At 47.4% G+C, this 17,031-nt stretch overlaps 1 protein-coding gene across 1 annotated transcript in view; it reads left to right on the forward strand.

Annotated features, from left to right (window-relative positions):
• LPO (lactoperoxidase) overlaps positions 1-17,031 on the forward strand; it is a 35,868-nt gene that overhangs the window by 15,088 nt on the left and 3,749 nt on the right. The window contains 7 exon segments of the mRNA NM_001303552.2: positions 209-293; positions 4,592-4,752; positions 5,776-5,893; positions 6,343-6,472; positions 7,223-7,429; positions 8,634-8,958; positions 10,494-10,654. Of these exon segments, the coding sequence (NP_001290481.1) occupies positions 209-293; positions 4,592-4,752; positions 5,776-5,893; positions 6,343-6,472; positions 7,223-7,429; positions 8,634-8,958; positions 10,494-10,654 (1,187 nt within the window).

Below are 17,031 nucleotides of genomic sequence, written 5' to 3' on the forward strand. Positions count from 1 at the left end.
TCCTGAAAACAACACGGACAGCTTATTGAGGATCAGAGAGTATTCTTACCATTCGAGGTTTTTTCTCCTGGTGAATGTTTTCAATCTTGATCTTCTGCCTGCTCAGATCTGAGGGGTGGGTTAATGGCTGAGAAAGAGGGAAACAGAAGCAAAGGCCTTTCCAAAGAGTGGTGTCTGATACCCTGCTCCTTGCTCCTCCCCATCCAAGCGCAGACCACTGCTGCCGCCATGTCTGAAGCCGTGCGTCAGGTCAAGGTGCACGTCAACAAGGCTTTCCTGGATTCCCGGACCAGGTAGGTGAGATGCACACACCGCATGTGTCTCCCTTCCTGGGCTTCCCGTTCACGATGAGCACACCTGGGCCAGCCCTGGCAAGCCAGGGAGCCAACGCGGTTATACAACCTGCCCTTCCACCCTCACCTGCGAGTGTGTGGCACGTAGGAGTAACAGCCCACAATTCCTAAATCCTCAGCCTCTAAGTTACCGTGAAGGGGATGTCTAATCTGACCCTACAAGCACTTTCTTCCACGTGGCTGAGTGATTCCTTGGGTCACGCATACCAGAGTCTCAGAAAGCCTGAGGGTAGCAGTTGTCCTTTCGTTCACCATGACTTAGGTCAGGTCCCCTGGAAGCAGAGCCTGAGACGTGGATTCACATGCCGGTGACTTACTGGGGAGTGCTCCAGTGGAGTGAGGGAGCAAGGCTGGACATGTAAAAAGAAGGAGTTAAGCAAGGATTTGGTTTAAGGTCTAGCCTCAGCTGATCCCACGGGGAGATCCGGGAGTGTAGGCTGCACCTCAGAACCTGTCCTACTGCGGAGCAAGTGAGCAGAGTTTTCACCTTAAAGGTCGCCTTGACATCAGCCAGATGTCTGTACTGGGGGAGGCGGAGCACACTGGGTGGCTCCCAGGCACCTCCAGGCAGGCAGCCCTACGGACTCCGAAGCACAGGGTCAACCACCCTCCAACCTTATATGGGAGCCGGGATTCCTGAAATAAGCAGTGTAGACTGGGTCCCTGCCCTCAGGAAGCCCACCCCGGAGCTGGAGAGGCAGACAAACAGGAGTAACCATTTCACTGAGCAGAAAGCCACCTTACTCCTGGGGCTTCATTCCTCCTTGGCCCTTGAATAAACTCTCAAGTGGTCCCATAACCTTTGGGCTGACTTTTAGAGGACAAGATGTGCTCTGGTCACTTCTAGTCCCAAGAACAGTGTCCTTTCAGGAATTCAAATGTCAGTGTCAGAAGATGAAGCCCAGAGCGTCTCCCTTTCCTCAGCTCAGAGCTGCTTCCTGCTCTCACAGTGAGAGAAGGGCGCCTGGTCCAGCTTGTCCCCTCCCCCAGCCCAGGTTTCTGACTCTTAGGGGTAGAGCTGGGGGAGGTAGGAGGGGGGCAGGATGGCAAAGTCTAAGTCACCGAGACAACTTAATGCCTGAGGGTGAGGGTGGAAGGGAGGTGGGTCAGAAGCGCCTTCCCTCCTTGGGTGCTTTTCAGCTCTCAGAGATTTGCTGCCAACTCTCTGACCCAGAGAAGTTTCTGGCCAGCAGCTCACAGCTCCAACCCTCAGCCCAGGAGCCTGGGGCTCACTCCCTCTCCCCTCGCCACACCTTCTCGAGTCAGGTCCCTTTTAAGGAGGCTCCAGGAGACTTTTCCCTGCTGCTGGAGGATGTGCGGATTTGGGTCCCAGAGCTGCCCTGTCTGGCTTACTCTGCTCTTAGGTTCAGAGCACCAGCCGCCTCTTCTTTTCTTGTTTTCTTTAGGCCTTTTGGGCAGGTGTCAATCACCAGCTACAAACACACAGTGGAGCTGCCTGTTAAGTCCCTTGTTACTAGAATTAGTCCAAAGAGGAAGCCCCATGGTGGCAGCAGGGAAACCATCTCCAAATGAAAATTCTCTCTCCCTCCCTAATGTCAATCCTGTTAGAGACCGAAGGTGGGGCAGAATAAAAGCCACAAAATCGGTGTTCAGCACCTCCCTTGTGAGTTGCGCAGCACAGGAGCACCAGCCTTGCTTTCAGACTTGCCCCCACTGGTTAGTTCTTGGACTTGGGGCCTCGTGGAGATGTCAAGAATCTACATTTAAGCATCTTGTTCACAAGCACCCAAACAATCCAGCAATTCACGATCTGTGAGAAGGACAAGAAAGGAAATAAACAGAGCAGTGGCTGCGGCTCCAGGTGCAGGGATCCAGGAAGCCAGATGGAGGGTGAGAAAGAGCCAGCCATGTAGAGAGCTGGGGGGATGGCATTCCAGGGTCTGGGAACAGCAGAAGCAAAGGTCCTGAGGCAGGCAAGAGCTTAGGGTGCTCAGGAAACAGAAAAGAGGCTGGTGCTGGTGGCAGTGGTAGGAAAGTAGGAGCACGCGGGCAGAGCCTGAGGACCCAAGAATCAGAGGCAGATTTGTGGGTACCAGGGAGGAGGAGGGAGGGATGGGATGTGACTGTTCATGGGCGTAGGGTCTCCTTGGCGGGTGATGAAAATGTTTGGGAACTAGATAGAGGCATTGACTGCACAAGGTCACGAGCATGGATGCAGTAAGCATGTGGATTCACACACATCGTCAGGGAGCCAAGGAAGCACTTCAGTCAGAGAGCAGCCTGGTCTGCTTTTCATTCCAAAAAGCTCCCTCCGGCAGTGGGGTGGAGCTGGATGGGAGAAGGACAGGAGAGGAGCGAGGAACCCAGTTAGGAGTCTGCTGCGGCCATCCAGATGGGGGAGGATGCTGACTAGATAGAGGGTGGAGGCCTAGAGATGGAAAGAGTTCCTCCAAGGCCCTGCCTCCCCCCAGGGAGCCCCACCCTGAGGCAAAGCAGGAGGTACCTCCGGGGTGAGTCAGGTTCAGGCAGGAGGCTGCACGGAGCCCTGGCCCAGGAGGAAGGAAGGCGCACATAGGACCTTGCATGGGAACTTTCGGTGAAACCCTGGGAGGCCCAGCAACCCCCTTCCTTGTTCGTGGGTGGGGGACCCTTTGGGACCTGGCTGATGAAGATGGTGGCCTGGTGCTAAGGCATGTGGCTTTATTCTGTTCTGTGCCAGAGTCTGCTCTTGGCCTTTCTCATTCCTTCCTCCCTCAAATCCTATGCAGTGCTTAACCCAACTATAGGATTTAGCTGTTTTTGAGGCCAAATGATCAAATTGCATGGTTACCACCATTATCCTCATTTTGTGGATAAGGAAACTGGGTACAGAGAGGTTGAGTAACTTGCCCAAAGGCCACTAGTAAGTGGCAGCAGGAGTCAAACCCAGACAGCATGTTGCAAAGGCCATGGGCACTGGTGTCAGTGACACTGATTCCCAGTTCACAGAGGAGACACAGCTCACTCGGAGGTCACATCCATAAGCCCATCCTGGTGGAACCAGGGTTCAAACGTGACCTCTAGGCCCAAACTCTAGGTCAGTGCTGTCCGATATGGGAACCCCTGACTACATGCGGCTACTGAGCACTTGAAATGTGACCAGAACACCGAGGAACTGAATTTTTAAGTGTATTTCATTTTAATGAATTTCCATGTAAATAGCCATATGTGGCTAGTGGTTACCATACTGGACCTGCAGGAGTCTGGGCCCCTGGGCCATGAGGTCTCCTGCAACAAAAGGCAGCAGGCTTATCTTCTTGGGTTCTTTTTCACCAAGGTGGAGGGGAGGTTAGAAGCATGTAGGTCTGGTAATTAGCCACGTAGCCCCTCAGGCTGAGACACCAGGCCCCCTCACACCTGAAATAGAGTTAATAACCTGATCTACAGGGACAGGCCAGGTGTTACAGCCTGTGCAGTTCACCCCCAAAGCAGGGATGTCTTTGTGAGAATTTGAGCCACTTCCAATATTTGAGTCTTAGAGCCTTGAGTCTAGAGGGGGTTCGTGGAGAGTCTTACAGATCATCTCCTGGAGTCCCCTCAACTCACACATGATGAAGCGGAGCACCGCAGGGGCTGGAGGTTCTCATAGAGGGACTTTCTGACATCTTGCCCTTAATCTCCAATTTCTTAGTAGTAGAAGGGTTTTTGGCTTCTCATTTTATACACGGGAAATTAAGAATAAAAAGGCTGAACATCCGGCCAAATAAATGGGCAGCAAGAGGCTGGATGCTCCAGCCACATCTAAACAAACCCCAAACTCACTCTAGGGCCAGATGGAATTAAGGATGCTTTCATGGGCAGAACTAGAGGCCCAGAGGCATGGTGTTTCTAGAATTCTCAGTCCATGAGGCTCAATGAGAAGCCAGCTCCACGGTCAGGGGTTTCTTAGCCTAAATCCGTACATCCTGGGACTAAGGTGAGTCTGAGGTTCCCCAACAGATCTGGAAGCAGCCAGCACAGCTGCCACCTGCCAATTCTAATTCAGGAAGGGCTCACCTTCCTCTGCCTGCCTTCCCTCAGAAGCAGACGTCACAAAGCTTAAAGACATGCTGTAGCTTCCTCCTCCCAGAAGAGATTTTCCAGAGGCATCAGAAGAGAACACAGAAGTGGGGGGAGGTCTCCAGCATGCTGTCCACCCCCCACCCAGTTCCTCCCTACACACACGGCGCCTCAAACTCCTTCTACAGGGTCGAAGCCCAGGGGCTGGGTCGTGACTCCCCCACTGCTCTCAATTGTAGGCTGAAGGCTGCCATGAGCTCTGAGGTGCCCACCACTCGACAGCTCTCAGAGTACCTCAAGCATGCCAAGGGCCGGACGCGCACAGCCATCCGCAACGGGCAGGTGTGGGAGGAGTCCTTAAAGAGACTGTGGCAGAAAGTGACCCAGACCAACATCACAGGTACAGAAAGCTCACCAGCCCTCTGATGGCAAGAAGGGGTCATCTCGCCACAGGGGAGAGCAGAAGCCAGCAAAAGCTGCATTTCCTCTTGGGAGCCATCACCTCTCTCTCTCCTAGACCTGCAGAGCAAGGAGAGGCTGAGTTCAGCGACGCCCATGCTCTTTCCTGCAGAGAAAGGAACTCAGGCCCAGCAAGGTCCCACTGCCAGCTCGCATTGAGGGGACATTCACGCTCTTTGTTATAACGCCATCTGTTAGGTCTCTGTTCAGAGGAAGGACTAATGTCAATAAACACCAGTTCCTTGTCCCAAACCACAGTGTCACCACTTCCACCTGTGAAAGGGCCAGTTTAAGCCACCTGTGTCGAGGGGATTTACTGGGATTATGTCACAGGTGATGAGATTTCCCTCTTGTTCTGGGTGCTGTGGGGCTGAAACAATGAGCTGATGGACTGGTCGTGACCTCCCCAACCCTCCGCCCCACCCCCTACTGAATGGCACAGCTCACGGAGGGTCACGGAGGGAGGGGATTGGTCATGACTAGAGGAAGAGGCTACAGGTTCTCCCTGGGCAAACATCAAGTGGAGGAAGATCCCTGGCCTGGGTGTTTGGGCAAATTCCAAAGTTGCAAAAGAAGGAAACTGGGACAAGGTAGGGAGAAGCAGGGAGCAGTTTGGACTCCAAGATTCAAAATGTGCTGGGGCCTCTGCCAACTTTCACAAATGAGCCCCCCGAAGAAGCCCCCCAGAGCCAGACTCCCTTGCCTCCCTTTCACTGCGGGCACTGGGATGGAGCACAGCCTGCATTAGGAGGTTGGTGTCTCTCCATTCTGTGCCCACGTGGAAGCCTCTGATGCCTAAAGCTTCCCAATGTGTTATCCTCCCAAGACCACAGCGCCCCTCACTTAAATCCTGCCAGGGACAGGACCACCACAGAAACTGGAGAGAGTCCAGCCCATCTGGCGTCCACAGAAACACAGAAAGCGGAGGAAGAATCCAGCCCACTTGGCATCCCTTCTCTTTCAGACCCCAGCCTGGACTTGACTGCACTCTCTTGGGAGGTGGGCTGTGACGTCCCAGTTTCCGTGGTGAAATGTGACAAGAACAGCCCTTACCGCACCATCACAGGAGACTGTAATAACGGGTGAGTGGCCATGGGTGGGTATAGAAGGCAGGTGCCTCCCATCCCCACACCCAGCCCACCAGGCTCAGCCCACCTGCCCAGGCCACCTGCCCTGCCCAACCCAGCCAGGACTTTGCCACTTGGACATTACAGGCAGAACTCCCACTGCCTTACCCTCCTGAACTAGCGTCCCACTGGAATCTGTGCTGTTGGAACCCCCCTAACTTCCCCACCTTCTAGAGACCACTGTAATCCACTGGAAGCAGCACCTTTCCCCGGTGCAGAGGAGCCCCACGCCTTCGGAGGTGAGAGTAGCCCAGACACCCCACAGTTGAGAAGCACCTCCTCCGGGCCCCCTATCCCTCGTTCAGAGGCTCCAGGTCCTTCCCCAGGGGATCCCAGTGGGGTTTTCGGAGAAGCAGACCCCGGGGCCGACCGGCCGAGGCTGAGGACGGGTCTTGCTGTTTCAGGAGGCACCCCGCCCTGGGAGCCGCCAACCAGGCGTTGGCGCGCTGGCTGCCGGCGGAGTACGAGGACGGGCTCTCCCTGCCCTTTGGGTGGACGCGGGGGAAGAGGCGGAATGGCTTCCCTCTCCCGCTGGTGAGTGCAGGCCCGGGGTCGGGGAGAGCCCCGGGCAGGCAGGTGAAGGATGGGAGTCAGAAGAGAAGGGATGCACTCCCCAAACACTCAAGGAAAGGAAGAAGAAATAGGTGGGAGGACAAAGGGTGCGCGGTGGAGCTGCAGGAGAGATGCAGATTTGGAATTGCTCCCTGGAAGTGTTCCCCAAAGTGCCACTAGAGGGCAGCAGAGCCTGGGTCCCGGAGCCCGGTTACCTGATGGTCACTTCCCAGCTGCCAACAGACTAAGTGCCCTGGGGTTTCCCAGGCAGATGGCCTCCCTGCTGCATCCCGCTGGCGCCTGCCCTGTCCCATCCCCTGGAGTGCACCAGCCGTTGTTTGCCTGGAGGTCCTCTCTGTTGGCCTCATCTGAGTTGGCAGGCCCTCTTCCCAGAGCCCCTCCCCTAATCCCAGACACCGGGCATCTCCATGGCACTGGCTTCAGAAAACAGCCTGTCTTTCTTTTTCCCTCTCCGAGTGGAAAGAGCACTGGCCTTGCAAGCCATCCAGTCATACAAACCTGGCCCTTTGTGGCTGTAGGACCTTGGTCAATTGACTTCACCTTTCTAGGACTCAGCCTCCACATCTACAAAATGGGAGTAACGCCACCTGCCTCACAAGCTTGTCATAAGGATGAAACACACCTATCATATCATAGGTACTCAATAAACTGCAGTTGAAGCTAAATCCTTGAAGCATCTTTTTCTCCCTCTCCTTCTCTCTCCATCCATAGGCCCGTGAGGTATCCAACAAGATTGTTGGCTACCTGAATGAAGAGGGTGTTCTGGACCAAAACAGGTCCCTGCTCTTCATGCAGTGGGGTCAGATTGTGGACCACGACCTGGACTTTTCCCCGGACACGGAGCTGGGGAGCAGCGAGTACTCCAAAGCGCAGTGTGATGAGCACTGTATCCAGGGAGACAACTGCTTCCCCATCATGGTAGGCCACTGCAACTGCGCGTCCCTGACAAACCCCCTGCCTCCCTAAGGTAGCAGACGTTCCCCGCCAGGCAGTCAGCCAGGACCTCTTGGTAGATCTTGAATGCTGATTTGACAGCTTCCCAAGCCTCACACATCTATTCATTCACTCACTCGTTTACTTAGTAAATAGACATTAATCATCTACTCCGTGCCTGGCAAATGAGACACTGTCCCTTCCCTCAAGGACGAAAGGTCTGTGTAGGAAATGGACAGTAACAACTAATGGCAAAGTTGGGAAGCTGGGGAGGGCTGTCTGAGTCCCCGGCCCAGCAGCATTTGGTGTCACCTGGGGTCTTGTTAGAAGTACAACAAGACATTGTTGTCTAAGACATTGGGAAACAGACTCTACATTTTATCAGGATTCCCAGGAGATTCATTTCATACACAGTAAAATTTGTGGAATGTTGCTGTAAGTCACCATGGGGTCCAGGAAGGCTCCTTCCAGAAAAAGCTGAAACCTGATGGATGAGTCAGAATGAGCAGCCAGTATTTATGGGAATTTCCAGCAGGAAGGACAAGGAACTTGCCATGATGCACCTTTTCTTCAGGGATTTTACAGTTAGTGATTTCTTCACTGAAATAAATCAAGGCTGTGAGCTGTGTTATAAAGAACATGAGCTATGGAGTGAGGTCACTCTAGCTCTGAATCCCACATCTTTCCTTTGCAGTTTGTAAGTTCTTGGGCACATGACTCAACCTTTCTGAGCCTCAGTTTTCTCCTGGGTAAAATGGGACCAAATTACCTACCTTACAGGGCTTTATGAGGACCAGAGTGAGATAAAGTATGCATAATGCCTAGCACATGGAAGGGCCAAAATAAATAAATGGTAGCTGTTGTTAGCAGTTATTATTAACAAACCCTTTCCTGTCTCATGTTCTGCTTCCCTGTGCCGGGATCGCAGGACTCCCTCCCCACCAAAAATTTGTAACCTTTGCTATAAAAGATTGAATGAATCCCTTCAGCCCTTTTCCACAGCGGGACGTCATGAACTTCAAGGTATTGGGGGCCCAAGATGTATAGTGTCAGCAGGAGGCACCTGGAGCCAGCGTCTGGTCCCAGGGTCCCAGGAGGACACCATCAGCATTTTTGCCAGCTGCATCTGGACCTGCCCTGGGGTTGCTAGCTGTACCACCTCTGCCCAGTCACCCTAATGTCTCTGCAGTTCCCGCGCAACGACCGCAAGGTGATGACTCAAGGGAAATGCATGCCTTTCTTCCGAGCTGGGTTTGTCTGCCCCAATCCACCTTACCAGTCTTTGGCCCGAGAGCAGATCAACGCCCTGACCTCCTTCCTGGACGCCAGCTTAGTGTACGGCTCTGAGCCCAGCCTGGCCAGCAGTCTCCGTGACCTCAGTAGTCCGCTGGGCCTCATGGCCGTCAACCAGGAGTTCTGGGACCACGGGCTGGCCTACCCACCCTTTGTCAACAAGAAGCCGAGCCCCTGTGAGGTCATCAACACCACTGCCCAAGTGCCTTGCTTCCTGGCGGGTGAGTTTAGGCTGGGAACAGAGGTGCCCGAGGACAAGGGGGTTATCCTGGGGACTGAGAGCAGAGGGAGGCCAGAAAAACTTCACGAGGCCCCTGGGCAGCCTCCGGGGAGGCTTTACCATTGTTCCTTCTCATCATCTTCTGCAAAAACACACACAGAGCCACCACCGCCCCGGGCACTGTCCAGGACAGGCAGAAGGGCCCAGGTGAATACAGAATCTAAGAATGTATGTTCACTGTAAAAATAAATAAGAAAATTCACAAGATCCCACCACCCACAGATAATCATTCTTAGCATTTGAATGACTATCTTCCCAGGTTTTTTTCTATCCCATCTCTCTACATTGTTTTACATCATTGAGGTTGCACTTGAAATAATGCTCTGTAACCTGATGACTTCCCTTCATGCACCACATCATGAAATCATCTTCTACAGTAGGCTCTTAAGTGGCTGCCTGGTATTCCGTGACATTTATTATCATAACTGATTTTGTCAACCCGATTTGGAGACATTCAAGTCATTTCTGGTTTTCTTGTGATTTTTTTGTTCTTGTTTTTAAGTTAATGAGCATCCTTGTTGATGAATCTTGGTGCACATTTAAAAATTTTTTACTAAGCTAATTTCCTAGAAGAGGAAGTTCTAGATGAAGAGGAAGATATAGCTTTAATGCTTTTTATAAACTTGGCACAAAGCCCCTACTCCATACAGCCCGTGCACAACCAAATTCTCATTCTGGGGGCTCCTGTCCTCCTGGTCCTCTCTGCCTTTGGCTTTCGGAGGCTTTCTCTCTTCTAAAGATCCACTCCCCCGGGGCAAGCCCCCTGCCACCCAGACATGGCAGGAGGCCAGTCTGTAGGGCCAGATCTTTTCTTAGCTGTGTCCCTGCATCTCTCACATCAATCCAGACCAAGCCTTTTCCTGTTTTCCCCCCAAAAAATTACCCAGTACGACTAAGCATTTGTGAATTTAATAGACTTTCCTGAAGATTGGAGGACACAAAGAGAAAGATCCGGTCTTGCACCATCTATCTGACCTCCCATCCTATTCCTCCATCCCTCCCAATTGTCTCTATCTCATCCTGTATTACACAGAGGAATTGGACCCTACCCTCAAACTTGGAGTCCTAAAACCTTCAAAGTTGTTCCACACAATGAAAAGCCCCTTGTTTATTTGTGGGTCCCATCTTGGAAGGCAGTTGGGATTTAATTACCAAATTTTAATTTTTTAATGTCACCTGTAGTCTTTATGTCAGTCTTGAGGGTCGACCTTATTAGCCCCATTTTCCCAGATATGAAGACGGTGGCTTAGAAATGTTAAGTCTTAAGTCACACGGCTTAAAGTGTGTGTGTAGAGTTGAGATTCAAATCTATGAATCCCAACCCTGATCTCTTTCCACCTGACTTCCCTTAAATTAACTGGAAAGAGGGGCTTAGGAGAGGTTCTCTTTGGGACATTGTCACTGATTTCTTCGTGCAGGTTCCTGGGGTCTGGGGTTGCTCCGGGGAACCCACCTTCCTACCTTGTGGGCTTTTAGGAGATTCCCGAGCCTCAGAGCAGATCCTGCTGGCCACTTCCCACACCCTGCTTCTCCGAGAGCACAACCGTCTGGCCAGAGAACTAAAGAAACTCAACCCTCACTGGGATGGAGAGAAGCTCTACCAGGAAGCCCGGAAAATCCTGGGAGCCTTCATGCAGGTGGGCCCAGGAGCACTGCGCCACACGCCAGCCTCGCTTCCGCTCCTGACTCTGCTCTCTGCTGGTCCCCACACCTCCCGCTAGCCCCTCTGCTTTCCCCCTTGCTCTGCTGCTGCTTTCCCATCGTCTCATTCTTGTAAACTTCACCTGTGTTTCTTCTGCCTCTTAGCCCCAAAATGAATCCCTGGATTCAGAGTACTGGAGAGTCAGTCTTATGTGGTCACTCAGTGTGCCTGCCCAGGTGCCCTCATTGGGACCGTAGGCTCCATCACTCCTGGGACTGTGACAGCCCACTTATTTCGGTTGTTTTGATTGGATTATCTTCTTTAAAAATTTCTGCACTTAAGCCACATGTCTCCGGCACAGTTAATTGCTATTGTTGCCAACTGACTAGAAGAGATGTAGAAATGGTGATATATTGACTCTTACTGTTTAAACATTTTATTTTGAAATAATTGTAGATTCTCAAGAAGTTGTCAAAACATGTTCATGCACCTCCCCCAGTATTAACACTTGGCAGAACTATGTCACCAGACCACAGTCAGGAGGTTAACATTGATAACAACTACAGAGTTTATTCAGATTTCATCAGTTATAAACACAGTCATCTTCATGTGTGGTTTATGCGGTGTGGTGCGTGTGTGTGTGTAGCTCCAGGCAATTGTATCACATGTGTAGTTTCATGGAATCACCACCACTATAAAGATACCCAAGTTCCATCGCCACAAGACTCCCTTGTGCTACGTTTTTATAGCCACAGCCACCCTCCCCCTTCCCATTTTCCTAACCCCAGGCAACCACTAATCCATCCTCCATCTGTACACTTATGTTACTCCATGAATGTTATATAAATGAAATCATGCAGTATGTGTTCTTTTGAGATTGGCTTTTCACATTCAGCATATTTCCTTGAGGTTCATCCAAGTCGTTGCATATATCAATAGTTCATTCCTTTCTGTTGTTGAAAACCATCTCATGCTTTGTTTAACTGTTCACCTATTGAAAGGCATTTGGATAGTTTCCAATTTCGGGCTATTGTGAATAAAGCTGCCATGAACATTCATATCTAAGTTTCTGCATGAAAATAAGTTTTTATTTCTCTGGAATATAAGCCCAAGAGTGCAATTGCTGGGTCATATGGTAAGTCCATTTTTAGTTTCAAAAGGAACTGCAAACTGTTTTCCAGAGTGGCTGTATCATTTTTACATTCCCATCAGCAATGTATGAATGACCCAAATTCTCTGCATCCTGGTCATTATTTGGTGTCATTACTAATTTTTTTTCACCCTTTCTGGTAGGTATGTAGTGATATCTCATGGTGGTTTTAATTTGCATTTCTCTGATGGTTGATCACATTGAATATCTTTTCATGTGTTTTTTGTCATCTGGATATCCACTTCAGTAAATACCTGCTCATGTGTTTTGCATATTTTCAAATTGGATTTTGTCTTTTAATGTTGAGTTTTGAGAATGATTTATATATTCTGGATACGAGTCCTTTGTCAGATATGTGACTTTAAATATTTTCTTCCAGTCTGTACTTTGTCTTCTCATTCTCTTAACAGGATCTTTTGCAGAGTAAGAGTTTTTCATTTTGATGAGGTCAAATTTATCAGTTTTTTTCTTTCATGGATTGTGCTTTTGGTGTCAAGTCTTTACTCTTTCCCTAGTCCTAGATCCCAAAGATTTTTCTCCTGTTTTTTTTTTTTTCCTAGACTTTTTATAGTTCTATGTTTTACATTTAAGTCCATGATCTATTTGGGGTTAATTTTTGTGTAAAACATAAGGTTTAGATCAAGGTTCATTGGTTGGGGGGAGCTACCGGATGTCTAACTGCTCCTGCACCATTTATGCAAAGACTGTCTTTCTTCTACTGAACTGCTTTTGCTCCTTTGTCAAAAGTTATGTGGACATGTTTATGTGACTCTATTTCTGGGTTGTCTGTTCCATTCCACCAATCTATGTGTCTATTCCTACACCATTGCCACACTGTGTAATTAATAACTATTAGTAACCACATAATAAGACTTAACGTTGGGAAGAATGACTCTTCCCACTTTCTTCTTCTTTTTCAAAATTATTTTGGCTACTGTAAGGTCTTTCCTTTTCTGTATATATTTTAAAACAGGCTAATCTATGTCTACAAAGAAATCTTGCTGAGATTTGGATAGGAATTGTATTAAAACTATAGATCAGTTTAGGGACAAATGACATCTTTACAATGTTGAATTTTCCAGTAGATAAACATAGTATGTCTCTCCAAGTATTTAGATTTTCTTTGATTTCTTTCTTCAGCTCTTTGTAATTTTTATCATCCAGAGCCTACACATGTTTGTTTCATATATACCTGAGAATTTCATTTTCTTTGGAGGAATTATAAATATTACATCTCGTATTTCAGTTTCCACTTCTTATCAGTGTATAAATATATAACTGATTTTTTAATTGAAGTGACTCAATACTAGTCAGTTTACAATGTTGTGTCAATTTCTGGTGTACAGGGAAGGGATAAATTGGGAGTTTGAAGCTTGCAGATAATTTACGATTTTTATCTGCTGATTCTGTATCTTATGACCTTGCTGAGCTCAATTAGTACCAGGAGTTCTGTAGATTCCTTGGGATTTTCTATATAGATAATCATGCCATATGCAAATAAAGGCAGTTATATTTCTTCATTTTAAATTTCTTTTTCTTCCCTTATTACAGTAGCTATAACTTCCAGTACTATATTGAGTAAGAGTGGTGAGAGCAGACATTCTTATCTCCCAATAATAGAAGAAAAGCATTCAAATTTTCATCATTAAGTATAATGTTGGTTATGAACTTTTTGTAGCTGCTCTAGATGACGTTGAGGAAGTCCTGCTCTATTGCCTAGTCTACTGAGAGTTTTTGCCATGAACAGATGTGGAACTTTGTCAAATGGTTTTTCTGCATTGATTTGTATGATCATATGATTTTTCTTCTTTAGCCTGTTTTGCTTGCTTTGGGTTTATTTTGCTCTTCCTTCTAGTTTATTGAGGTTGGAACTTAGAGTATTAATTTGAGAGCTTTCCTCTTTTCTAACATAAGTATAATAAGTGATATAAATTTCCCTCTTAGCACTGAGTTAGCTGTAACCTACAAATTTTGATATGTTCTGTTATCATTTTCATTCAATATGTATTTTCTGTTGTTATCTTCTTTCAGACTTCCTCTTTGACCTGTGGCCTATTTAGAAGTACGTTATTTAATTTAGAAGTGTTTAAACATTTTCCTGCTGCCTGTCTGTTATTAATATCTAGTTTGCATAGTTTTCTTAGTAATTGTTCTCAGTATTGTCATATGTGCATCATATCAAAACCTACAGGTGTCAGTGTTTTATCCTTTCCATGAAGTGTAGAAAACTTACTTCCATTAGATCCCTACATTTAGCACCACATCAGATAGTGCTTTAGCCATAAACTATGATTAAAGAAACTCATAAGGTAGAAAATAATTTAGTCTGTTTGCTTCTATTTTCCATTACATTGTTCTTATTTCCTTTCTGAAATTCCCAGCCTTCTTCTGTTATCATTTTCTTTATGCTTAGAGAGTTTCCTTTAGCCAGTTTTTGAGGATACATCAGCTAGCAATAAATTCTCTTACTTTCCTTCATCTGAGAATGTCTTTTTTTCATCTTTATTCTTGAAGAATAGTTTTACCAGATACTAGATTCAGGGTTGACAGTTCTTTTCTTTCAGCACTTGAAAAATGTACCACTTTTCTCTGGCCTCCATGATTTCAGATCGGAAATTCACTGTTATTCAAATTGGTGTTCTTTTATAGGTAATGAGTCATTTCTCCTTGGCTATTTTTAACACTTTTTATTTGTGTTCAGAAATTTAATTATGATGTGTCTTAGAGTAGCTTTCTTTGGATTTTTTCTGTTTGAAATTCAGTTTCTTAAATCTGTAAATATATGGGGAGGTTTTCAAACATTATTTCTTCAAATACTTTTTCATCCCACTCCCTTTCTCCTCTACTTCTGGGACTCCATTAATATGAATATTAGATATTTTATTATTGTCCCACAGAACCCTGAGGTTCTGGTTTGTTTGAGGTTTGGGGGGGCACTTTTGGGAGTTTTTTTCAGTCTATTTCTCTCTGTTGCTCAGATTGACTAAATTCTATTGGTCTGTCTTCACTGTCACATCCACCATACTACTGGGTCTAGCCAACAAGTTTTTCATTTTAGTTAGTGTATTTTCAGTTCTATAATTTCAATTTTTTAATAAAATTCTACTTCTTTGCTGAGACGTTCTGTTTTTTTCATTTGTTTCAAGATAACATAATGGATTGTTGGAGCATTTTTATGACAGCTGCTTTAAAATCTTTATCAGATGATTCCAACAGCTGATTCGTGTCAGCATTGGCATTAGTTGATTGTCTTTCCTCACTCAAATTGTGGCTTTCCTGGTTCTTGGCCTTATGAGTGATTTTCAGTTGTATCCTAGACATTTTAGTTACTATGTTAGGAGACAAGATTCTTGATCCTGTTTAATTCTTCTGTTTAAGAATGCAGTTACTCTATTTAGGTTTGGCGTGTAGGTTCTGGCATACTTTTGTGGGATTTAGTTCCAAAGACAGTTTAGTTTCCTGAGCCCTTGCAACGGCATCCTCGTCTGCTTCATTCTTCTGGTGTTTCTGGGGTTTCAACTCAACCCCTGTTGACTCTGTCTGTAGGGCAGGAAGGTACTTTCCTGGCTCCCTTCTGTTGCTAGGCAATCTTCTAGAGGATCAGAAGCCACTGCACCTGAGTCTCTAAGCCAATGGATGAAGAACAGAGAGACGGGGCTTTACTGCTGCAGGCAGATCAGACCATTCACCAGCCTGGGTTGTGTATCAAGGGCAAAGATGGCTAATGGTTTGGATTGTGAAGTGGGTTTGGGGGCTCTTTGCTAGGTCCCTGCTGAACTTCTCCTGACCCAGTCCTCTGCAGAAAGAGAGAGAAGGCTTTTCATAGCTTCTTTTGTCTATTCCTATTGGAGCTTCCAGGGTGCCAGCTTCTCACGGACCCAGACTAGGATGTGTAGGAGCTCATCTTATTGTCATTCCTCAAGTCCTGAGGTTCTTATCCAGCCCACCTTCTTTCCAGCTTTTAGAGTCTATTTATTGTTGTCTGTTGAATAATTTCCAAGGTTTTTAGTTCTATTTAGTGGGGAAGACTAAGGAAAAATGAGTCTACTCCATCTCATTCTGGAACCAGAAGCACGTGCTCTTCACCATCAAAGAGATCTATTTCCATTTATTTCTTAGAAAAGTCTCCAGAATTCAACATTTATTATGAAAATTTTAGACTCAGAAATCTTGCTGCTAGAGATGTTTGTAGGAAATCATTCAAAGAATTAAAAATATCTACATAAAGACTATCTGAGTTGAGGCTTATATTCGTTTGGTTGAGCTGTCATAACAAAATAATGCAGACTGGGTGGCTTACACAACAGAAATTTATTTTCTCACAGTTCTGGAGGCTGGAATTCCAAGATTCAGCAGTTAGCGGGTCTAATTTCCCCTGAGGCTTTTCTCCTTGGCTTGGCCGTGTTCCCTCTGTGTCCTCACATGGTCTTTCCTCCATGCATGCACTTCTCTCTTCTTGTAAGGACACTAGTCTTATTGGATTAGGGCCCCACCCTTATGACATCATTTAACCTTAATTACATCTTAACTGGCCTTATCTCCTAATACAGTCCCACTAGAGTGTTAGAGCTTCAACATATGAATTTGAGGGAGACACAGTTCCACCTGCAATGAGGCTTCTTGGACTACAGGAGGAAGAAGCCCACTCAGACTAGTGCAGGTGTTTTGTATTGGCTCACCCTAGACAAGTGGAAGCAGGTAAGGGTTTCTCCTGGAACCCCTGGGCAGGGACTGTAGTTGGGCCTCAGAAAGGGTTAAAGCCAGAGCCTGGAAACCATCTGGAATTAGGGCAGCTACTCTCGCTCTGTCTCTCCCTCCTCTCTGCTCCTCTCTTCACTTCTCCACTCTCCTTCTCTGCAGATGGGTTTTCCCTGCTTTTCTGCACATGGTAGGAAATGACAGCGCATATCACCCCATCTGTCCCTCAGATCAGGCGCCACCAGAAACAGTCTAGGATAGCTGCATTTGAAATCTAAGTTCCTGAGAGAGAGAATCTGACTCACCAGCCTCGTCTGGTGCCACAGCTGAGCCAGTCACTGTGGCCAGAGGCAGGGGTCTGTCCCCTGCTGACTCCCACAGCCTGAGGAGCAGACTGCCTGCTCCAAGGATGACATCCCTAGATCTAAGCTGCTGAAGAAATGGGCAGCAACCAAAGAGTAAAACAATAAAAAAAAGGACCCACAAGTGCAAGAGAATATCATACACATTTAATTATATAATAG

The sequence above is a fragment of the Camelus dromedarius genome, chromosome 16 (assembly GCF_036321535.1).
Source record: "Camelus dromedarius isolate mCamDro1 chromosome 16, mCamDro1.pat, whole genome shotgun sequence".
Classification (NCBI taxonomy): domain Eukaryota; kingdom Metazoa; phylum Chordata; class Mammalia; order Artiodactyla; family Camelidae; genus Camelus; species Camelus dromedarius.